Source organism: Petaurus breviceps, unplaced genomic scaffold (assembly GCF_028583685.1).
Source record: "Petaurus breviceps papuanus isolate PSGF00001 unplaced genomic scaffold, PetGlider_PUasm1.0 90633, whole genome shotgun sequence".
In the NCBI taxonomy this organism is placed as follows: Eukaryota; Metazoa; Chordata; class Mammalia; order Diprotodontia; family Petauridae; genus Petaurus; species Petaurus breviceps.
Genome location: NW_027187293.1, coordinates 7,225,101 through 7,250,204, shown reverse-complemented (window position 1 = coordinate 7,250,204; position 25,104 = coordinate 7,225,101). Strand labels below are relative to the sequence as shown.

Sequence of the window (25,104 nt, the reverse complement as noted above, 5' to 3'; positions counted from 1 at the left end):
TCTTTTCTTTTAAGATGAAGCTCAAGTCCTGCTTCCTACATGAAGCCTTTCCTGATCCTCCCCAACTGCCAAAGTATGTTCTCCCTCATAAACTACCTTTTATTTAAATACTGTGTATATATGTATATATGTGTATATGTCTGTGTATGTCTGTATGTATGTATATATACATGTACACATGTGTATGGCTATCTATCCACATATATGTTGATGTATTCACTTTATGCTATATATATTTAAATATGTATTTTTATCCCTCGTTTGAATTTAAGTTTCTTGCAAGTGAAGATTATTTCATTCTTTGTATTTGTTTTCTCAGTGACTTGACAATTAGAACTTTTACAATAGGAAGGAAAGGAGCCTAATTCATGTGGCCCCTTCATGATAGGCAATATTTCTTGAGCATTCACTGTGTGAGCTGTGTAACCTTAGCAGGGGTTAATTTATAAGAGGAAGAGATTGGATGAGGTGACCTCTAAGGTTCCTTCCAAAATGGTTATTGTATACAAATTTTAATGAACTTAATTTTCAGTGCTGTCTAAGAACTATAGGATATCTTACTAATGTAAATTTTTCTCTGTTCATTTCTTTTTCCAATTATTTGTATGACTTAAAATGTTTAATTGCAATAAATGAAACAAAACTCTGTTTTTTAAATTATATGTTGAAGAGGAATTTATTAGCATTTTAGTTGATTAATTAAAATGAGAACTGCAAATAAGAAATCATTAGTTCAATGTTTATTGAAAATATCTTGTAAAATATCTTGCTCATTTGGGGTTCTTGACAATTTAACTTGGCATTGTATGATTTATCATACTTTCTATATGTTTTCATTTTAATTATTCCTATAATAAGGACCCTAAAATAAAAATTTAATAAGGTCCAAAAACTACAAGAGAAAAAATGATCTATAAATTCACAATTCCTACTTTAATAAAAAAAGAGAAAAACTATTTTAAAATAAGACATCAATTTCCTGTCTTTTGACATAAAAACTTACTTATTACTTATTATTATTGAAATAGAACTATATTCCCATTAGTGTGTGTATTCCTTTCAGAAGTACAGCTCACAACCCAACCATGACTACTTATTTTGTACTACTCTTGTCTACATCCTTCCAAAATTTCTCCTCAGGTAGCCTATTTAATGTGCTGGGGTTCTTCTTCATTTTCACTTGATATCACAAGAATATCTGTGGAGCACACAACTTGTCTAACATTTATCCTTTGATCCCAACATCATCTCTTTTGAGCATACATTAATATGATGACATTTTTTCCTCTGGTTCTCAGTCAGTAAACTTAAAAGTGCCTACTATGTCAGGCACCATTCTAAGCACAGGTGATACAGAGGAAGGTAAGAGATAGACAACATGTAAAGAACTCTGTACAACAAGCTATGTATAGGATAAGGTGGAATCAACAGAGGGAAAGCACTTAAATTAAAAGGGACTGGAAAAGACCTCCTGTAGAAGGTGGGACTTTAGATGGAGCTTAAAGGAAATCAGAGAAATCAGGAAGTGGACATGAAGAGGGAAAGAATTGCAGGCATAAGATACAACCAGAATAATCAGAAGGTCCTTGTTTATGATCATTGCAGGTAGGTAATTATACCTACCATTTGTTTGTTTCCCCAAATGAGGGATATTTATTTCAATTATCTGGAGTCAGTATTGTTCCATGACTTGCAGATATTCAACAGGACTGTAGAATCCTGGTAGTGAAAAGATGGATCTTTATTTCAGAAAAATATCTGCATGAGCTTGGATGACTTGAATGATGATAGAGCCTCCAGCAGTAATAGGGAAGTTAGAAAGAGTGAAGGGTTTGAGGAGAAAGACAATAAGTTGAGTTTTAGACATATTATTTTAGATGAGGACATGAAGTTCAACGTGTTCAATAGTCATTTGTGGATTGTTGTTGTTGTTTAAATAGCATAGTCATTTCCTATGAACACTTCTCTCCTGGGGATTCTAAGAGAAGCAGTTGGTAGGACTTTGTCATTGTAATGATTAATGTTGGTAGGGAAAGTGCTCATCAAACCAATACAATTACATATCCTTGATGTATTGAAGAATATGTACACATGTGTATATACATATATATTTGAATTAGTAATATACTGAATTACATTTATTTATGTATCTAACAAAATATACTTCATATATATACAGATGTGTAATATATACATTATATTTCTTTGTATACAAAAAATGTCAGTAAATCATGAATTCAATTAAATCTAACAAGCATTTATTATTTAGTCTACATTGTGCAAAGGAAAGCACAGTGATTGCAACTAGTAATCCAGTACGTATGGGCATATATTTCATCCATAAAAGTTTTCCTAACATTTTATATAATTTATTGATTTCACAAAAAATAACCATGAGAAATGAGACCACAGTGCCCATAATTAATTTTTCATTCTGATAGCATCATATTCTGGCTTATGAACTTAATCAAATCAAATTAATCTTTCAAAATATAAATTAGTGTATGGGATTAGGGAGTGGTTAAGGGGTGGTCATTTCTTAAAGGAACATGAACTTTTAATATCTACTGCAAAGGCATATTGCCCAGAATTCATTGGGAAATAGCCCAAGGTAGGACTGCATGGAGGTGTTGGTTTCAGGTTTGAAACATCACTAAGTCAGCTAGTGGTCAGGGCTGACTGATGGCTGTCCCCATCAATGTCTTGTTAGACAATATAGATGTTGGGAGTAAATTTATATTCCAAACTAGCGAGGAATTCAGGATGTATATAATGAGCTAGGGAATATACACGTGACTGAGTCTAGGATGCATACCCTACATATAACCCAGTTATATATAGTTATAACCCAGTACAAAGTTGTTTCAGCCAGTACACATCTGGGTCAAACTACTAAATTCTATAGGTGCAGCTGGCTACTGTATCAGGAAGAGAGAGAAGTGTTTTGCTAGGGCACGCTGCCCTTAGGCTAGAGAGAAAGTGCCTGAGACAGCATTTTGAGGCTAGGGAGAATTGTGATTTTGGAACTGGATGTGATTTTACCAACTAGGGTTCATGCACAGGCACCAAGAACCCCATCAATTCCAGCTATGAAATAAGGAAAATGGTTTTTTTTTTTGTTTCTTTGGGGGTTTTTGTTGTTGTTGTTGTTTTTGCTTTTTGGAGGGGGGAGGGCAGGGAAATTGGGGTTAAGTGACTTGCCCAAGGACACAAGGCTAGTAAGTGTTAAATGTCTGAGGTTGGATTTGAACTCAGATCCTCTTGACACCAGGAGAGGTGCTCTATTCATTGCACCACCTAGCCGTGTCAAGAAAAATGTTAATGAAGACTTTTCTTCCCTAAAAAGAATTTATCTGAATTGCTATTTATGCTGTAATTGACATAAATTATTTTCTCTAACCCTGAGAATCATTATGTATTCTCAACAAAATGATAATCACTGCTTATTAGTATGGGTTTTATCTTTCTGTGAAGAGAATGAAAGCAAATCTACATAAAAGTCAAAGGTTTTATGCTTGTTTTTTCAGTGAGTTATTAACTGCTTGGTTGGCTGTAAAAGGAAAGCAGAACATGTAAACCTTTGAGAACCTCAGTTATCAATTAGTTTCTGCAAGTCTTGTTTAGAAAACTATGTTTATCACCTTAACATATATTATTTACATTCTCATTTTTGTTAAGGGTTGCTTCTCCTAAGGACACATGAAGGCTTTTGTGTGTACTAACCACACATTTACATGTATATATATGTACTACACACATGTTCACAAATTCAATTTCTGTTATTATGAAATACAGTTTATCATTTAATTCTGCATTGTCGTTGTTTTTCTGTTTATATTATAGGGCCCATGCACTGGAAATCAGCAGAGTTTGGCACACAGCAGACTTTGGGATGCAGTGGTTGGTTTTCTTCATGTATTTGCCCATATGCAAATGAAGTTGTCTCAGGTATTTTGTCTGTTATCCTTCAGCTGAAAAAGTATGGTCCTGTCAGTTTAATCATACTTCCTATCTACAAACAGCCTTTTTATCTAACTGTTTCATTGATATTATATCATTTCTTGTTTTCTTCTTGAATTTCAGTTTTGGTTTTTATTTTTTAATATGAAAGATCTGTGTGCTAGTTGTGTGGTAAACTTTTACCAAACTGAAGAGAGTAGACAGGCTGAAAGATGTAGTAGGTTGTAGAAATACTTCTTAAATGGGATTCCCCAAATATTATATATTTCTCAAGTGTCCTTATGACCTCATTTCCTCAGAAATGCTCACTAGAAACTTCTCTCTTCCTACTTATTGAAAAAGAATTTCTAGTCTGGTCATATTAAACTTGTTAGCTTCACTAGAATGGAAGCAATTTCCTTATAGAGTCATTAACAGGGAGATGTTCATGACTGATGTCATTCCATCTTTAACAGTAAATTTAACATTAGGAAATCCATAGAAAGATAATGTATTAACTCTTAAGGGCAAAAAATAAAAAATAAAAAATAAAACATCCTACGGTTTTACCTGCTCCTACTTCATAAAATTTAAAAGGCAACTGAAGGGAAAAGGTTAAAGAAGGCATTTTTTGGTCTTCTTTGTTTCACTTTGTTTTTAGAACATACAGTAATAGATAAATATAAAAGTGGCAATACAATAATCTGCTGAATATTTTGTTTTAACAAGACGATATAACATCTTGATAGTCTATAATGTAATTATAGTATTATTTAATATGTACTTAATATGTATCTTGAGATGTGAAATACCTACTAGGGCATTGATCATTAAACTATAAAAGAAAACTTAAAAATCATTTAATAATAATTTAATTTTTATCTGACTACTATACACAGTAATGACATTTTAGTAAACTGTTTTAAAAATATAAATAATTGTATATAATCTTGAGCAAATTTTATAGCCATAACAGAAATATCAGCACAAATGTTTTCATAAGAATGAACTTTTATTTTCATGTTTTATATGGGGCAACATGATATAATGAATAAAGTGCTGAAATTGGAATCAGGAAGACCAAAGTTCAAGTCTTGCTACTAAAACTTACAAGCTGTGTTATCACTGGCAAATTAATTCATCTCTTTGGCCTCAGACATCTACGTAAGATTATAAATTATCGATGGTTTGCCATATGAAGTTTGCATACTAAACGAATCGCAGATCCTTACTATATTGATATATGCTATAACTTAGCAGTTTTACATATAGCCTGAGGCACCAACTTCTGAAGATGTAATTTTCCATAGTGGTTGGAAGCATTTAAAATATTGTTATTTTATTATATAACAGAGGTCAAATGATTTAGAATGATACCTTATGCAAAGAAAAACAATTATAGGGTTTGGAAAAAGATATTTGTAAAAGTATATTTATATACATTACATATATATGATATCAGAGAAATACTATGAAAATAGGAAATGTTATGGTGAGAAATTATAACTTGTTTTATGTAACCTTTCAGATCTTAAGTTATTTTGCAGAATGCAGCTATTTATGTAAATTTTAAGATTTATGTTACATATTTAAGTCTGTGTCACCCATCATGTATATGTCTCCTTCATGGATGAAATAATGTACTTACATGTAATAGGATTTATTAAGACTCTACAGCATATCAAGGCAGACAGAAAGAAACAAAATGAATTTCAATTAAGAAGATTTTTAAATAATCAAGTGTTTCTATATAATTCTCTGAGCAATTGCCATTTTAAAAAAAATCCACCTGTATTCTTAATTATTAAAATTATCTTGATGGAATTTTTTAAAAATACCAATATTAATATATCATAATATAATATATGACTTGTTAGGTTTTTCTTCCTTGTGGCTTTTAATGGTTCCTCTTAAATAGTGTTAGCAAAATTCCCCTTCATGCAAATGATGGGAATTCTAGTTTTCTCTAAAGTTAATATAGTGTTGCTGACTAGTACATTTTCCCACAGGCCTGCTTAACTTAATATGTTAACATATTAAAGTGCTCTCATATATTGAACTAATGTAATAGTTCACACACTGTGACTCAGAATGTCTTAGTCCTGTGAGTATTGCTTTCTCATATAGTTTTAAATGCATTATATTAATGTTCGCAGGATTCCAGCCAAATTGAATTGTTGAAAGAATTAATGGATCTTCAGAAGGACATGGTGGTCATGTTGCTGTCCATGTTGGAAGGTAGCTTTGATTAATCAGAAATGCAAGTACTGTAGCACAGTCTTATATTCTCTAATTTGATGACTGTAAAATCCAAAATGCTGTCTTTTGGAGGTTTAACATGCTCTAGAACAGGTTTTCTTAAACTTTTTCCACTTGTAACCTCGCAACCCAATGGATTCATGACCCACAGTTTAAAAAGCCCTGCTCTAGTACAGTGGTTCTCAAACTTTTTGGGTCTCAGGCCCTTTTACATTCATATACATTAATGAAGACCCTTTCCCCCAAGAGCTTTTGTTTATATGGGCTTTATCTATAAACATTTGCTATAATAGAAATAAAACATCAATATTATTCTGAAACTAGTTTTGAACTCATTTACCACCTGAATGGGTGACAAGGATCCTAGGCATTCCTGGACCACATTTTGAAAATCAATGCTCTAGAAAATCGTAAACATCACCTGAAAATAATATTTACTTTATAATCCTATCTAACCACTTATTCACATAAATTACTTTAAAATTCCTGTGACTATGATTGTACATGTCTAAAAAATGTAGATAATATAAATTTTTGCTTCCTCATAAGGGATGTCATGGGGATTGAGCTATTTAACACATGCAAATAAATATATTTCACATTAATTAACTGGTAGTGATTAAGAATACTCATAAAATCAAAGGTTGAGTAGGTCATTGGCTTTTTAAAGACTACCACATTATATAGTATTTTTAAGCCTGTCGGTTTTTAAATGATCATTCACACACGATGCTCATGAGCAAAGACATTTTCATTTTAATGTTCTTTCTAAGAGAAGTGATCTTAAATTACATAAATGGATCCATTGGCACTGGAATAGGTAACTTGGAACAATATGACACAGTATGCTACCTTCAGTGTTTCTTTTTTTTTCTCTTGATGTTCCATTTATCTCTATCACTTTCTTTTGCCACAATTATTTTTCTTCACCTTTTATCCTTATCTATGTTTTAGAATGCCAAACAGCACCTACAAACATTGCCTTATAAATATTTACTTGGTTAAAGAGATTTCTGGCCTAATATGTGAGCATGTTAAAATACATTGCATTTGATGCAGTTATTGTTTAGCAATAGTTTCTGCATGTCTTGTTGTTAATTTCCAGTTACCTGACATAGTTTTGAAGTTCTGTCTCTTCCATGTAACCATTACCTAGGTTCATATATTATTAATTATATAACATTTTCAATACAACTAATGAGTACATTTGGTGATTCTATAAATTATCATAATATTTAATCTCTCTTAGCATACTATAGCTTTTATTATGCCCCATCAGCAGACAACCTTGTGGAGTAAACCAAGGTTTAAAGACACTGGAAACATTCTTAAGTGTCATCTTTTACAGTAGTGGCTGAATAGTGTCCAGTAGTTAACCTTATTTTCTCTTCCACAGTACTTATCTTTTTTATTTGTATAAATTGGGATGTATTATTGGCGTTCATCCTAGTATGCCCAAATATTATTGAGCAAGAGTGTCCTAAATAGAATTGTATCTTTCAAACCATAATGAATCTGTTATGTCTTATTGTTTAACATGAAAGTGCCATAGGTTAGACAAAAAAATAAGCATATGACCTGTGTCTATATACTGGAAAATATATTTCATTTAATATATTTACATATTAGCTCTTCATCTTGCTAGAGTATATACATTTTGAACAAATAAAATTTGTTTACCTCCAGGTAACGTTGTTAATGGAACCATTGGCAAACAGATGGTTGATATGCTGGTAGAATCTTCGAACAACGTAGAGATGATTCTGAAGTTTTTTGACATGTTTTTAAAACTAAAGGATTTAACTTCTTCAGATACATTCAAAGAATATGACCCTGATGGCAAGGGCATCATTTCCAAGAGGGACTTCCATAAAGCAATGGAGAGTCATAAGCACTATACACAATCTGAAACTGAATTTCTTCTCTCTTGTGCGGAAACAGATGAAAATGAAACATTAGACTATGAAGAATTTGTGAAACGTTTCCATGAACCTGCCAAAGACATTGGTTTCAATGTTGCTGTCCTCCTGACCAATCTTTCTGAACACATGCCCAATGATACCCGACTGCAGACTTTCCTTGAATTAGCAGAGAGTGTACTGAATTATTTTCAGCCTTTTCTAGGACGCATTGAGATTATGGGCAGTGCAAAACGCATTGAAAGAGTTTATTTTGAAATTAGTGAGTCCAGCAGAACTCAGTGGGAGAAGCCGCAAGTCAAAGAGTCCAAAAGACAGTTTATTTTCGATGTGGTCAATGAAGGAGGGGAGAAGGAAAAGATGGAACTTTTTGTTAATTTCTGTGAGGATACCATCTTTGAAATGCAACTAGCTGCACAGATCTCTGAATCAGATTTGAATGAACGGTCAGTGAACAAAGAAGAAACTGAAAAAGAGAATACTGAAGAGCAGGAACCTCGAATGGGCTTTTTTTCCATTATGACTGTTAAATCAGCTCTCCTTGCCCTTAGGTACAACATCTTAACCCTGATGAGAATGCTCAGTTTAAAGAGCCTAAAAAAACAAATGAAGAAAGTAAAGAAAATGACCATGAAGGACCTGCTCATGGCCCTCTTTTCATCCTACTGGAGTATTTTGGTAGGCCTCTTGCATTTCATATCCAGTGTTTTTAGAGGTTTCTTTCGTATCATGTGCAGCTTGCTGCTGGGAGGTAGCCTGGTAGAAGGTGCTAAAAAGATCAAAGTGGCAGAACTTTTGGCCAATATGCCAGACCCTACCCAGGATGAGGTGCGAGGCGAGGGAGAAGAGGGAGAAAGAAAGGCTATAGAAATGGCCTTGCCCACTGAAGATCTAACTGACCTAAAGGAATTAACAGAAGAAAGTGACTTACTGTCAGATATTTTTGGCTTAGACCTGAAGAGAGAAGGTGGACAATATAAGCTAATTCCTCACAATCCAAATGCTGGCCTAAGTGATTTAATGAGTAACCCGATCCCTGTCCCTGAAGTTCAAGAAAAATGCCAGGTAATCTGTTTAATTCATAGCTTCTCTCGTCTTCTGAGGAAGAGGGTGCTATAGAAAAGTTAGCTTGATATTGTTACTGTTGCAGATATGTATCAGTGTTGTTTGGGGAGGAGAAGAGTAGTTATTTTTAAGTACCAGATTACCAAATGACTATTGACATTTTTAGTGAAGAGAGATACTTGGATTCTTTATAATGATTTGTTTTTGTTTTTGTTTTTTTTGATAGTGAGAATAAAGCTAGCGTCTTGGAAGTTTTACCCTATCATTCAGATAAACAATCAATCATTAAACATTTATTTTTTCTGTACTGAATTCAGTACTAGATAAGGTATCATGAGAGATACAAAAAAGTAGAACTGTCCTGGAGTGCTTTCTCTTCTTTCTCTATGTGCTTTTGGTGATTTTTGTCTCTTCCCTTGTGTTTAGTAATCAATCACCTCTATTCAGTTGACCCTCAGATTTGTAAGTCCAGCCTGAACATTTCCTGTGAGTTCTAGTTCCACAATACCAACTGCCTGTTGAACATCTGTACCTGTATTTTCTGCTGTCAGGAAAACTTAGCATATTAAAACTGAACTTATTATCTTCTACTGAAAATCTACCCCATCTCTTAAATTATTATTTTTTCTGTTCATGGCACTGCCATCCTCCCTTTAAATATCAAAACCATGGAACCATATTCAGCTTTTCTTTGTTCCTCACCCTCTACATCCAAGCAGTTGTCAGGGCCTATAAAGTCTACATCTATACTGTCTCTTTCTTTTGTCCCTTCCTTTCTGTATTGCCACCACATTAGTTCAGATTCTCATCACATCTTACCTGGACTATTGGGGTAGCCTCATGCCTATTTCCTGTGTCTCACCAGTCCATCATCCATCATAGAACCATCAAATTAACCTTCCTGGTAGATAGACTTAAGTGCAATACTTCCTCACTAAATAAAAACATCTTTTATGGCTCCCTGTTACCTGTAGGACAAAATATAATCTCTGATTACATATTTGAAAACCTAGACAATCTATTTTCAACTTTCCCAGATTTATTTCACTTCACTTCACATGTTTTACATTTCAGGAAAACCAGACTACTACATCTTTTCCCAATCACATTCTTCCCATTGCTACCCCCATACACCTGTACGGGCTATTGCATCATTCCTTTAATATACAGTGTATTGCAAAAGTCTCAGTGCCATTTTAAGATATTGAAGCTTCTTCCTCATTTCTAACTAATAATATCTTTTTCTTTCTAAAAAGCTGAGCTCAGATTCCCCCATTTCTGTGAAGCTTTACCTGATTTTACCACATGAACATGTTCTCTTTCTCCTCAACATTTCCTAAAGCATTTTGTTTAGATAGTTCTTTGGCCCCACCACACCCTACATTGTCTTATACCTATTTATTTACATGTTATAACCCTACCCCTTCACCAAATTGCAAACTGCCCCATAAGAGCAGAGTCTGCAATATATCTCTGTATTCCTAACACCTAGGACAGAACATTGCACACAGGCATTAAGTATCCATTGAATTGAGTAAGATGAACTATGTAAGTAGTTAATACATAATTACATACATAAATAAATGTTAAACTGTTTAGTATCTATCAGTTCAACAGGTATTAATAAATCATTGTAGACTAGAGTAGTCCTTAGGTTAAAATTCCATGTAGGGCATAAAGCCAGTGGGGATTCAACTGTTCCTTGAAGGATGAATAAAATTTCTCTGCAAGGAAAGGATAATAAGGGAGGAGAGTTCATTCCTGGGTGGGAGGTAAATATTACAAGTTATGTCATGGAGATGAAAATGAGCATGGTAATTGTGAAAGATAGTCAAGAAACCAACATGACTGAAACACAGAGTGTGTCCTTTAAATGGTGTGAAATGCAGACTGAAGAGATTAGAATTGATGCAGGAGGCACTGGGGAATCATTGTCAATTAATGTTTGGCATATGAGTGTACGTCTCTTTAACCTCATCTCCAGATTACATGCAATATTTCTTAGATTTTCTTTCTTCCCACTGATCTTTTCAAGGAACAGAAAGTGAAAGAAGATGAAAAGGAAGAGAAAGAAGAAACTAAATCCGAACCTGAAAAAGCAGAGTAGGTATAATGGTATATGCTACCCTTTCTTTGGCTTCAAAAACTTTATTTAAGTCTTCCACCTCTCTGACTAGATATGGCTGAGTACTTTCAATGCATCTTGCAAAAGTCCTTTTAGCTCTAAATCTATGATCTTATGAACTCAGGAAACATCAAACCTGAATGAATTTTATAGCAATGCAATGGGTTCTAATAATATAATTTCATTGACTTAAACCCAATAACTGATATTGAGCTGTCTTAATTCTGACCCATCATTCTCAGCCCTTCTTCTCAGGCTAATCTCTAGTTTATAACTATAAGAGTTGAGAGCCTTTGATATAATTCCTATATCTCTTCTTGCTTTCCCATAATAACCAAGAATTTCATTTATGCCTTATTTTCTGCTCCATGCTAGGGTAGCTTGAGAAAAAAGTCTCTTATATGATGCTATCTAATGAATATTTGGTTAACCCAATGCTCCTATTTTTAGTCCATGGAATTTCAATTATGATATTTTAAGCCTAAGTCAGTCATTTTTAGGTAAGTGAATGAAAAGATTTTTTTAGTTAAATTCAATAGACTCATATTAGTATTTTTGGAATATTTAAACTAACATTGTCAATCATTACATTCATATAATAAAAGCCTAGTTATAAGACAATGAAAGCATGTCACTTTAGTTTTTTCATATCATTGATTTTTTGCTAATTAAAGCATCCTATAAATTTCTACATTTTCTTGAAGTGTTGTATATCTTTTTCACTTTCATTATTATTTTCTGCTGAGCTTATTGCTGTTGCTAGACTGACATCAACTTCCTGTCCCATACAGGACACTCACCACATGGTCATATATCCTAAAAATATTCATGTATCATGAGATGAAGATAGAACAATTTGGTTTAAGCATATATATCAGAAATGAATGCACATATCAACCTTAGATATTCCAAAATATTAGAAAGATGTATTAATTTAGGAGAAGCCTAAATTTCTATCAATAATACCAATAATTATTGATCAATAATATCAATAAATATATCATTAGAGATGATGATTCTGTGCTATCATGTTATGTGTCCAATTACAATGTTTTGTTTTATTATATACCAGAAAATTAATGTATTGAGGTTGTATATACCTGTGAAACATCCCTATCCATGTTTTTATGCTCTTTTTTGAAAAGCTGTAAGACCAACAGCCAAAAAACTGTCTCAAACACCCAACAAATTGGTACCCTAAACCCTTATAACACCAGTTAATTACTCTTTGGACTTGATATTTAGTGACTGTAAAATTTTAAAAAGAACCTGTTGCACTTTCACTGGCTATCACCCATACCTGGAATGGTCTCTCTCCTCATCTCCACCTCCTGGCTTCTCTGGCTCACTAGACTAAAATCCCATCTTCTTCAGGAAAGCTTTCCTGATCCCCCATAATTCTAGTGCTTTCCCTTTGTTGATTACTTCTAATGTAATCTCTGTATAGCTTATTTGTATAGTGCAGTGTGCGTAGTCTTCCCCATTAGACTGCGAGCTCCCCCAAAGCATGGAGTGTCTTTTACATTTTTTATATCCCCTCTGCTGATGACAAGACAGTGGCACATAATAGACACTTAATAATTTATTGGATTGTTGACTGACAGCATGTAAGGCTAAAGTCTCTTTAGGTCTATAAAATGTGGGGAGGGGGAGGGCTGTGTTTTTTTTTTTTTAACCAGACTTCTATGAATTATTTACCTATAGGAATTCCCCAGATTGAACCTTAGGTTAGATTTGACCTTAGGCAGTTAGGTCAAAATGGAATCCAGAAAAACCCTATCTTTAATAAGCAGAATAGGGTTATAAATCTGTAGTTGAAAAAAGACCTCATGACCCTCTAGTCCAATTCTTATTTTATAGATGAGGAGAATGAAGACCAGGGAGATTGTGACTTATCCAAAGTCATATAGATAATAAGTAGCAGATATAGGATTTGAACCCAGCTCTACTGACTCTGAGTCCCCAGTTTAAAATCCTGGGTCCTCTTCTCACATAACCATTGAACAATATCAAATTAAATATTTTATCTGCACCTTGGTCCCATTTCCTAAGCTCTCAAATGTTACTACTATAGTTGAGAACTTCAAATCTTTGTACAGTATTCCCTTTCTACCACACATTCACCAGAGTGAATATTGTTTTTCTTAGGTTTGATTTTTAAGGAAAAAAAATTAATACTAAAATACAAACATAGAATTATAGGCATTTGGGAAGCACATATAGTGGCTCCTATTTTACTAATTATATCTGAATTTTAACAGTCCTCAGCATTGCTTTGATTTTACAGATTGTTAGACTTCCCGTGCCTTGTCCTGTCACGGGCTGAACTGGGGATAGCATTGCCTTGAATATCAATGAAAAGCCTTTTGATTTTATTTCAAGAATTATGCTGTGTTTCACAGTAAAAGTTGTCCTTCAGATTTGTTCCTATGTTAAAATACTTCATTCTTGAGTTCACATTTTGATAGCTTGGTTGTATGCTATGAGAGCCTGGTTTTATGTTACTTCAAGTTCAATATTTTTTAAAATCCAAAATATTATTCACATTATAGTTAAATTCATAAATTTTCATTTCTAAGGCCATAAATACAATCTAGTACCTAGGAGTTTGGCTTAAATACTTGTGAAAGCCTGGTCTACCATGAATGCCATTAGGGGAGACTAAAGTAAAAGGAGAGAGAGGGGAAGCAGGAGGGAGAGAAAGAAACACAATTACACAAAGTATCACAATTAAATTTTTAAAAGGTAGTTAGAAACACATCTTTTGAATAGACTTGTATATTTTCTAAGAACAAATTACCAACTTACTTTTTATATATAAAAGAATCTTTTTGGGGGCAGCCAGGTAGCACAGCGAGTAAGAGCACTGGCCCCAGAGTCAGGACAACCTGGGATCGAATCTGGGCTCAGACACTTAGCACCCACCCAGAAATACCTGGCTGTGTAACCTTGAGCAAGTTACTTAACCCCAATTGCTTAAAAAAAAGAATCTTTTCATCATTTACATTCTAAATCCTAGTTTTCTGTCACTGGTTTAAATCACCAATAATTACTTTCTCAACACAAAGGGATAAACATAAATTTGCAAAATTCATAGTTTTGAAATGTAAAATACTTTGGAAATGAAGTTTAAACAGAAACATTTCTCATTCTCATCCAGATTTCATATGAGAGCACTTCTCTGTAGAAATTGTTTTGAAAACTTCCCAACAAAGTTAATAACACAGATTCTAGCAAAATTGAAGCATTCAAGAGAAAGAACCTGTTTTGGTTACATGAGGGCCTGAAGATTTTCTACTGTTTTAAAGACATATGTTCTAAGTAATGGAATAGATTTTTAATTAAAAGGACCAAAATATTTATAACAGACATCATTGCAGTGCCTTAAGGACTGTAGGTACTTGACATAGGTATTATATAAAGATGCTGAATTCTAAAAGCAGAAAATTGTTACATTTTCAAAGTTAGCAAGTGCTTTTTGTTTGATTCTTTACTCAAGGAGTTGGTGTTTTGTTTTGTTTTTACTTACCATCTCACAATTCCATATTTTTCTATGCCATTGAATTTAAAATTGCATTGTTAAATATTAGCACATATTTATTTTACATTGAGACTGCATACTTTTCAATTTCAAAATTATAGGTTAAGTGTTTTAGCTCATAATATTCAAATTCTTCCTAAAGTATATGTATAGTTTTGCATTCTTACAAGGAAAAAGTTTTTTCAATGCATCGTTTTCAAATATTTCAAACATTGCAGTATATACATTTTAAGGCACAAGACAAAATAAATTTTCATTCAGTAATAAAATATACCTCAATTAATAAAGTTAACACAAAGAAAAGCATGCAAATCATTCAGCAGAAATGAGGGCAAGCTGAAGGGATTTACTTACTTTTTATAGTCATTTAAATACAGCAAAAATAATCAGATATTGGGGGGGGAAGGGTAGAGCAGCTAGGTGTCGCAGTAAATGGAGCACTGACCCCAGAGTCAGGAGGACATGAGTGCAGGTCTGGCCTCAGGCACTTAACACTTACTAGCCATGTGACCTTGGGCAAGTCACTTAAGCCCAATTGCCCTGCCTTCCCTCCTCCAAAAAAAGACAAAAAATAATAATAATAATAATCAGAAATCATTGCTTTCCATTTTATAATAGAAAAAACAGTTCTAATCGGAGCAAAAATATTTCCTTATCCTGAGGAAATGCAATAAAAACATTAATTTCTTTCTGTGAAATAAGAGAAAAGTAGAAAAACTGTGTTCTATTATTTTTACTTTTGTAATACTCCAGTGTTAGGAAGGAATGTTAGAAGACTAAGTACAACTCTTCATCTTATTTTTCTTGATCCATTTTAATGATACATAATAAATATAAATCTGTCATGAATATATACATATATACACATATATATATATATATATATGATTGATATGTGTGTATAAATATTTCAATAATGTACACCTCTTGTAAGCCTACTCCACCTATTTGATTTGGTTGGGGTTATAATATTTTCTCTTTCTCATAAAACAGGTATTATTATATGCAGTCTTGCTTCTTCCCTTTTTTAACTTAAGTCATAATATCCTAGAAGAGCAGAGAAAAAGATTATAGACTCTTGTTTGAATCCTTCCCAAAATATTTCAGAAACACAATATACTTTCTTAAAGAAAATATTTACTCCTTTGAAATTGACTGCATATGAGTTAATTGATATTTATATGTATTATTGACTTCAGAACATTATCATTAATTAAAAATTACTTTTCCAATAGAGTAGTGGTATATTGGTACTCCTATGAATTCTGATTGTGCTGATTTCATTAGGTGGAAAATCTTAACTCAGTGAACTATTTTGCTTGTTAATGCCAAATTCACCTGAGAAGTACTATTCATTTTTTAAGGGGAGAAGATGGAGAAAAAGAAGAAAAAGCCAAAGAAGACAAAGGCAAACAAAAATTAAGGCAGCTTCACACACATAGATATGGAGAACCAGAAGTCCCCGAGTCAGCATTTTGGAAAAAAATCATAGCCTATCAACAGAAACTCTTAGTAAGTTCTTTTTACTTTCAGATTGACTAAGAAAAAGTAAGTTATGCATGGCTTTTCTGAAATCATGACAGTTCAAGTTGAATAAAAATAACTAAATTTGCATTTATTCAAAGAATGTAAATAGCTTAATAATGTATGAGTTGTTTAAGTTTCTCAATTATTCCTATCTGTGCTAATAAAAGGTTTGAAGTATTTTTCTGCCATGTGGCACTTAGACTTCTTTTCTTCCCAAACACTAAAAAAAGTTAGTATCTTTGTTAGAGAAGTCCCTCAATATGAGCTCTTATGAGTCCTTCAATCACTTAGTTTTACAAATTGCTAATTTACAAATATACAAAATAAATAATTTCTTGCCCTCCCTTTCATTGGAGAGAATTGATGTTTTGGATAAGCCATTTACTATATACAGATCTAAATTTCCTGATATTTGCTAGATAATTTCTAAAATTCCTTCCAGTTACAAATTCCATGATTCTACAATCCTACAAAATAAAATATGTGAAAAGACAGTTCTTTAAATTGAATGGCTGTGTATGAGTTTAGCAGAAGTATTTCTAAGACCAAGAAAATGTTCTCAATAATTTTTTCCAGATCTTTTCATTTCCAAAAAGTATATCTAAAAGCATAAAAGATTCCTTTCCCACAACCTGAAACTTAAAGGAACCTCAGAGACTGTCTAGTCAGATTCTTTCTCTTCATTTGGAAGAACAAAAGGTCCAGAATATCAAGGGAATTAGTGAAAAGAAATGCTAGGGAAGGTGACCTAGCCACACCAGATCTTAAATAAAAAAATAAAACTACTTGATACTGGCTAAGAAATAGAGGGGTAGATCATTTGAATGGGTTAGGTACACAAGACACAGTAGTCAATGTTTATAGCAGTTTCTTGTCTGATAAATCAAAAGACCCCAGCTTCTGGGATAAGAACTCACTATTAGACAAAAACTGCTGGAAAAACTGGAACATAGTATGGCAGAAACGGGGCATAGACCGATGTTTGACACCATATACCAAAATAAAGTCCAAATGGGTACATGATTTAGATATAAAGGCTGATACTATAAACAAATTAGGGGAGCAAGGAATAGTTAGTATCTGTCAGATTTATGGAGAATGGAGCAATTTATGACCAAACAAGAGATAGAGAACATTATGAAATGCAAAATGGATAATTTTGATTATATTAAATTGAAAAGTTTTTGCATAAACAAAACCAACGTAATCAAGATTAGGAGGAAAGTAGAAAACTGGGGATTTTTACAACTAGAGTCTCTGATAAAGGCCTCACTTCTAAAATATATAGAGAACTGAGTCAAATTTACAAGAATACAAGTCATTCCCCAATTGATAAATAGTCAAAGGATAGAAACAGGCAGTTTTCAGAGGAAGAAATTAAAACTATCTATAGTCATATGAAAAAATGTTCTAAATTACTATTGATTAGAGAGTTAAAAAACAAAGCAACTCTGAGATACCACATCACACCTGTCAGATTGGCTAACATGACAAAACAGAAGAATAATAAATGTTGGAGAAGATGTGGGAATATTGAAACACTAATTCCTTGGTGGCGTTGTGAACTGATCCAAACATTCTGGAGAGCAATTTGAAACTGTGCACAAAGAGCTATAAAAATGGGCATACCCTTTGACCCAGCAAACCCTACCACTTCTAGGACTGTATCCCAAAGAGATCATATAAATGGGAAAAGGACCCACGTGTACAAAAATATTTATAGCAGCTCTTTTTGTGGTGGCCAAGAACTGGAAATTGAGGGGATGGCCATCAATTAGGGAATTGCTGAACAAGTTGTGGTATATGAATGAAATGGAATACTATTGTGCTATACGTAATGATGAACAGGCAGACTCCAGAAAAACCTGGAAAGACATATGATCTGATGCTGAATGAAGTGAGCAGAACCAGTAGAACATTGTACACAGTAATAGCCACTGCGTATGATGACTGATTTTTTGATAGACTTAGACCTTCTCAGCAGTGCAAGGTCCTAAAACAATTCCAAAGGATGCAAAATGCCATCCACATCCAGAGAAAGAACTATGAAGTCTGAATGCAGAGCAAAGCAGACTATTTTCTTTTTGTTTGTTTTTTTTCTTTTTCATGGTTCTTCCCATTAGTTCTAAATCTTCTATACAACATGACTAATGTGAAAATATGTTTAATGAAAATGTATATATATAGAGAGAGACTATATCAGATTGCATGCCATCTTAAGGAGGGAGGAGAGAAGGGAGGGGGAAAAATTTTTAAACTTATGGAAGTGAATGTTGAAAACTAAAAATTAATTAATAAAAAAAATACATAACCATCTAGCTTTTTTTTTTTTTAAAGCAATTGGGGTTAAGTAACTTGCCCAAGGTTACACGGCCAGTTATTTTGTGTGGGTGTTAAGAATCTGAGGCCAGAACCGATCCCGGGTCCTCCCAACTCCAGGGCTGGTGCTCTTATTCAGTATGCCACCTAGCTGCCCCTGCCATCTAGCTTCTGCATGAAGACCTTCATGAGGGAACCAAGTACCACCAAGGTAGCATAATTCACTTTAGATCAGCTCTAAATGTTTAGTTTTTCCTGACATCTAACCTAAATCTGCCTCTCTGCAACTTCCATCCATTGTTCATACTTCCACTCTTTCTAGCCAAGCATAACAAGTCTCATGATGCCTTTTAAACAAGATCAACCTTCAGGAAATTGGCAGCTGCTATAGAGTAGAAAGAAAACTAGTTCTTGATCAGAGGACCTTAATCTAAAACCTTTTTATGCTACTTACTGCTCACATGACCTTGGGCAATAAGTAATTTAACCTCCCTTGTCCTTAGTTTCCTGAAATGTAAAGTAAGGGTATTGGACTAGGTAGTCTCTTAAATCATTTTCATATCTCCCTATCTATGATCTCATGATCCTATAGACTTGAAGATTGCTATCGTATAGATAGCATATCCTCACTGGACCTTCTATTTTCCAAGCTAAGTATTCCACATACCTTCAACCAGTTCTTGTATGACATGTTCCACAATCCTTTCACTAACTTGACTGACCTCTTCTGGGCCAAAAATGTATTGCCCAGAATTGACCTTTGAATCACATACTCTAGGTGTAGTCTTAACAGGGTGAAAAGTACAGGCCTCTCTCATCTCTAGAGTTCCAAACACTATGGTTCTCAGTGCAGCCTATTACAACATTAGCTTTATTTGGCCACTGTGTCACTATAGACTGATTCTGAGCTTACAACCAGGCTATTCAATCCTCCAAGTATTTTCACAGGAAGCAATAATCCTTTCATATGTCTAAAATTAATTAAAAACATTTTTTTATGAGAGACCTTAAGAAAAGGTGAAAACTTTAGGGAATGGGAGGGAGGATAAAATATTATCTAGTGATCAGATTCAGAAATTTAGAATGTCCCTAATCAAAGATCTTGCAAAAAAAAATGTTTTTGAAAATACTAAACTGTTGCAGGTCAGAATCAAGATGATAGAGAAAAGGCAGGGACTTGCCTCAGCTCTTCCCCAAACCCCTCTAAATACCTTTAAATAATGGCTCAAAACAAATTCTAGAGTGGTAGAACCCACAAAAGGACAGAGTGAAACAATCTTCCCGCTCAAGACAACTTACAAGTTTGGGAAGTAAGTTCTGTTGCACCAGTGTGAGTGGAACACAATTCAGTTTAGGCCTACCCGGCACAGACCAGGCACCAGCAAACCAGGAGCAGATCTTGGGGCAGTTAAGTCTGTGACTTCAGTGATGGTTTCTGGACCTCTCAGTCAACAGAGAGTAAAGGGGTTGAACAATTGGTCAGAAGAAGATTACAAGGGTCCAGTTGCAGGCACTGGGAGCAGGATTCTGTTGCTTGCCTATACTTGGACCTGAGTCCTGAATCTCAGTGCCAGGGTGAGGAGGATCACTAGCACACCAGAACTTAGATCCACAGAGGAGCATCAACCCTGGTCATAGTTCGAAAGTGGAAAAGAGTGCTTGGAGTCTCTCACAGATCAACGCACAATATAGGAACATAGTAAACATACTTCTCCCTAGATCATCCTACCTAGGTAGAACTGCAAACTTACAGATCCTCAGAATTACCTCTGAAAACAGCTACACAAAATTAACTGAAGCTTGGGATGCTGTCCCCTCCACTCTGAAAGCCGAGCCCCTCTTTAGCGTAGAGTTAAAATTCAAAAATAGGCTGGAAAATGAGCAAACAGCAGAAAAAGATGTCCATTATAGAAAGTTACTATGGTAACAGGGAAGATCAAAACACAAAGTCAAAACTCCTACATCCAAAGCCTCAAAGAAAAATATGAATTAGCTCCAAACTGTAGAAGAGTTCAAAGAGGGTTTTAGAAATCAAGTAAGAGAGGTAGAGGAAAAATTGGGAAAAGAAATGAGAGTGATACAAGAAAATCATGAAAAAAGAGTCAACAGCTTGGTAAAAGAGGTATGTGCATACACACACACACAAACAAAACTGAAGAACAACGCCTTAAAAAACATAATAGTCCCAATGACAAAAGAGGCACAAAAATCTAATGCAGAAAATAATGTTTTGAAAAGCAGAATTGACCAAATAGAAAAAAAGATATTTTTAAAAAATCACTGAAGAGAAGAACTCAAAAAATAGAATTGGCCAAATAAAAAAGGGAATACAAAAGCTCACTGAAAAAAATAATTCCTTAAAAATTAGAATTGGGCAAGTGGAAGCTAATGACTCTATGAGACATCAAGAAAAAAACAAAATTGAATGAAAAAATAAAAGAAAATGTGAAATGTCACATTTGGAAAACAACTGACCTGGAAAATAGATCCAGGAGAGATAGTTTAAAAATTATTGGAGTACTTGAAAATCATGAGAAAAAAAAAGAACCTAGACATCATCTATCAATAAATTGTTGAGGAAGATTTTCCTAATATTCGATGAACCAGAGGGTAAAATAAAAATTGAATCCACTGATCATCTCCTGAAAAAAAATCCCAAAATGAAAACTCCCAAGAATATTATAGTCAAATTCCAGTGCTCCCAGTTCAAGAAGAAAATATTGCAAGCAGTCAAAAAGAAACAATTCATATATCATGGAGCCACAGTCAGAATAACACAAGATTTAGCAGTTTCTACATTAAAGAATCAGGTTGGATTATGATACTTTAGAGGGCAAAAGCTAGGATTACAACCAAGAATCAACAACCCAGCAAAATTGAGTATGATCCGTTAAGGGGAAAAAATGGATATTCAATGAAATAGAAGACTTCCAAGCATTCCTGTTGAAAAGACCAGAAATGAATAGAAAAATTTAACTTTCAAATACAAGTCTCAAAAGAAGCATAGAAAACAAGTTTTTCTATTGACCTCATTTCTCACATATATAGAGAACTGCATCAAATTTACAGAAATGAGCCATTCCTTAATTGATAAATGGTCAAAGGATATGAACAGGCAGTTTTCAGACAAAGTACTCAAAGCTATCTATAGTCATATGAAAAATGCTCTAATTAACTACTGATTAGAGAAATGCAAATTAAAACAACTCTGAACTACTACTACACAACTGTAAGATAGGCTAATATTCCAGAAAAGGAAAATGACAAGTGTTGGAGGGGATGTGGGAAAATTAAAACACTAATGCACTATTGTTGGAATTGTATATTAATTCAACCATTCTGTAAAGGAATTTGGAACTATGCCCAAAGGGCTACAAAGCCATGGATATTCTTTGACCAAGCAATACCACTACTAGGTCTTTATCCCAAACAGATAAAAAACAAAAAGGGAAAGGATCTATATGTACAAAAAATATTTATAGAAACTCTTTTAGTGGTAGCAAAGAACTGGAAACTGAGGGGCTATCTGTCAATTGGGGAATGACTGAACAAGTTGTTGTATATGATTATGATGGAATACTATTGTGCTATAAGGAATCGTGAGCAGGATGCTCTCAGAAAAACCTGGAAAGATTTATGAACTGTAATGCAAAGTGAAATGAGCAGATCCAGGAGAACATTGTACTGTAACAGCAATATTGTATGATGATCTACTGTGAATAATTTTGCTTTTCTCAGCTATATAATGGTCCTAGAAAATTCTTAAGGACTTCTCCAGAAAAAGAACTAGTGTAGCCTGAACGCAGATGGAAAATACTTTTTCTTAATTTTTTGTTGGTTTTTTTTTGTCTGTGTTTTCTCTTACAGTATGACTTATAAAAATGTATTTTTCATGACTGCACATGTATAAAATATGTCAAATTACTTGCCTTCTCAAATAGGTGGGGTGAGGAAGGAGGGAGATAATTTGGAACTTAAAATTTGAAAAAAAAAAGTTAAAATTATTTTTGCATGCAATTGGGAAAAAGTAAAATATTAAATTTTTAAAATACTGAACTTTTCACTTGAGAGTGCTATTTAATGTTTGGCCAATCTAGAAAATTAAATACGTAATTCTGAAATTTGCAAGTACAATAAAACATCATATGTGACATTTTTAGGGGAATGAATTTTTCTGGGTAGTTTTGTATCCAGAATAGTAGAGAATTAATGTTAACTTTTAGTTTTAATTTTTTTTTTATTAAAATCTTTTTAAAATGTCCTTTACACTTCCCTGTTTTCTTAAACAGAGCTTACTGAATTTAAGTTGATGTTTTCTTGCTGATTAGATTCTCATTTAAAACATCCAAGAATATGCTGTGCTCTGACTATGCTTGTAGCTAGCTATACCTGATGTGAAGCATAGAGCCAATGGGTACTGCCCCTAAAAAAGTGTTTTCTTGCAAAAGCCTGTGATGCTAGTTTGCTTGCTGGTCCTTCTTTATTAAGCACGTTTAGGCATTTGACCTCCAGAACAAGAGGACATGACTGCCTTTTTCAAAAGTAAAAGAATTGAAGAAGAAGTGGCCTTGTCACACATAATTTTCTCATCATCTTTCACATGCCAGCATCATTTAAAACACTATTTGAAATTTCTTCATTACAGAATGATGCACCTTTTTGCACATACAACAAAGAAGCAAGTGATGGCAGTAAAGATGATACTTTAACAGATATTTTTAGAACATGAGGTCATTAGCCTTGCTTGTGGACTTGAGGGCACCACCTGTTTTGTTTTGTCTCCATAGCTATAGCACCCAGAACTTTAAAGAAAAATAAGGTTTAAAATTCTTCAAGGATCATGGAATCAGACTTAAAGCTAGAGGGGACCTCAGACTCCATCTGTCTCAAACCCTTCATTTTACAGAAGAGAAATATAAGGTCTAGAAAGGTTAAGGGACATTCCTGCAATCATACAGATGCTGTTAATTGGCACAGTGGATTCATTGCCAGGCCCGGATTCAGAAAGACTTATCTTTAGGAGTTCACATCTGACCTCAGACACTAGCTGCATGACCCTGGGCAAATCACTTAACCCTGTTTGCCATAGTTTCTTCACCTATCAAATGAACTGGTCAAGGAATTGGAAAACCCTCCAGTATTTTTGCCCAGAAAACCCCAAATGGAATCACGAGTCAGATACAATGGAAAAATTGCAGTTAAAAAATAGTAATAGATCAAGGATTTATACACCATCCTTTGACTCGAAATTCATTACTCTTTCCACATTGCCTATAACCCTGCTCCCTAAATATTTGGTCTATTTGAGTATCACTACAAATAACTGTACTGTACCTAATAGGGCCTTATCAAAGCTCATTGATGCCCATTCTGGTTTCTGAATTGAAGATATCCCCTTAGTACCCCATACACACACTGCAGAGCTGCCTTATGGGTGCTGTGTTCACCTGTAGCAGTGCTTTCTTCAGGAGCTACTAAAGTGGAGCTTGTCTGCCAGACTGTAGTGCTCCTATATCTTTGGTCTCTGTTACTGATTTTTTTCTAAAGTCAGATTGTCTACTGCTTGCTATTTCTGTCATTGCTTCTGATGACCAACGTTTGTCATTGTAGAACTCTGCCCTAGTCTACCATTTTTGCCCCTTCAATTCAGCTGGACTTCATGAATAGCAATGTCCCAAAGCAATATGTCTCTAGTGTTCTTCAGTCTCCAGTCACTTATGTGTTTCTTAGCTTTTGCCCAGAAAGATCAAGTCTTTACAGTGATTTGTAAGCAGTCAGAATACTGACTACTTGGGTTGGGTTTTTTTTTTTGTTGTTTTTTTTTTAATTGTTGAGTAGAAAAACAGAACAAAGGAGGAAAAATACACTCTTTGTTCCTGTTGTTCTTATGATTTGAAATCATTCTGAAATCTGGGGAGTTCAGAAAGACTGGCTAGTGGATAACTCAGATGTTTCTTAGTTGCTTCATCTGAGTAACATTTATTTGGAGTATTTTTTTTTTAATTCTAAAATTATTTCAGACAGGAGAGCAAGTATTTCATGGAGTGTAAGTCCCAGATCCCATCTTCTAATGATGTTTTAACATGCTTTTTTTTCTTTAAATCATCTTTAGAACTACTTTGCTCGCAACTTTTACAACATGAGGATGTTAGCCCTATTTGTTGCATTTGCAATCAACTTTATCCTGCTCTTTTATAAGGTATGCACATCCCTTCATTATTTTAAGTGTTACATGTTGAATTCTGAAAATCAAATTAGAGTTTTAAAATTTCACAAATGTGTAAGCTGAATACATCTATTATAGCCATTTTAAAGTATGATTTCATGAAAGAGGGAAACTTGTAGATTGCCCATTAGTATTATTGAAATTCTTGGGAAGACCCAGGTTAGTTTAATAAAACTAATCTAAT

General features: G+C 33.9%; 1 protein-coding gene across 1 annotated transcript in view; it reads left to right on the top strand.

Moving 5' to 3' along the window:
- The window catches only part of RYR2 (ryanodine receptor 2), an 864,696-nt gene that overhangs the window by 790,352 nt on the left and 49,240 nt on the right, over positions 1-25,104 (top strand). The window contains exons 87-92 of the mRNA XM_069064486.1: positions 3,844-3,948; positions 6,096-6,177; positions 7,885-9,182; positions 11,218-11,285; positions 16,213-16,360; positions 24,807-24,893. Of these exons, the coding sequence (XP_068920587.1) occupies positions 3,844-3,948; positions 6,096-6,177; positions 7,885-9,182; positions 11,218-11,285; positions 16,213-16,360; positions 24,807-24,893 (1,788 nt within the window). The remainder of the gene's footprint in view (positions 1-3,843; positions 3,949-6,095; positions 6,178-7,884; positions 9,183-11,217; positions 11,286-16,212; positions 16,361-24,806; positions 24,894-25,104) is intronic.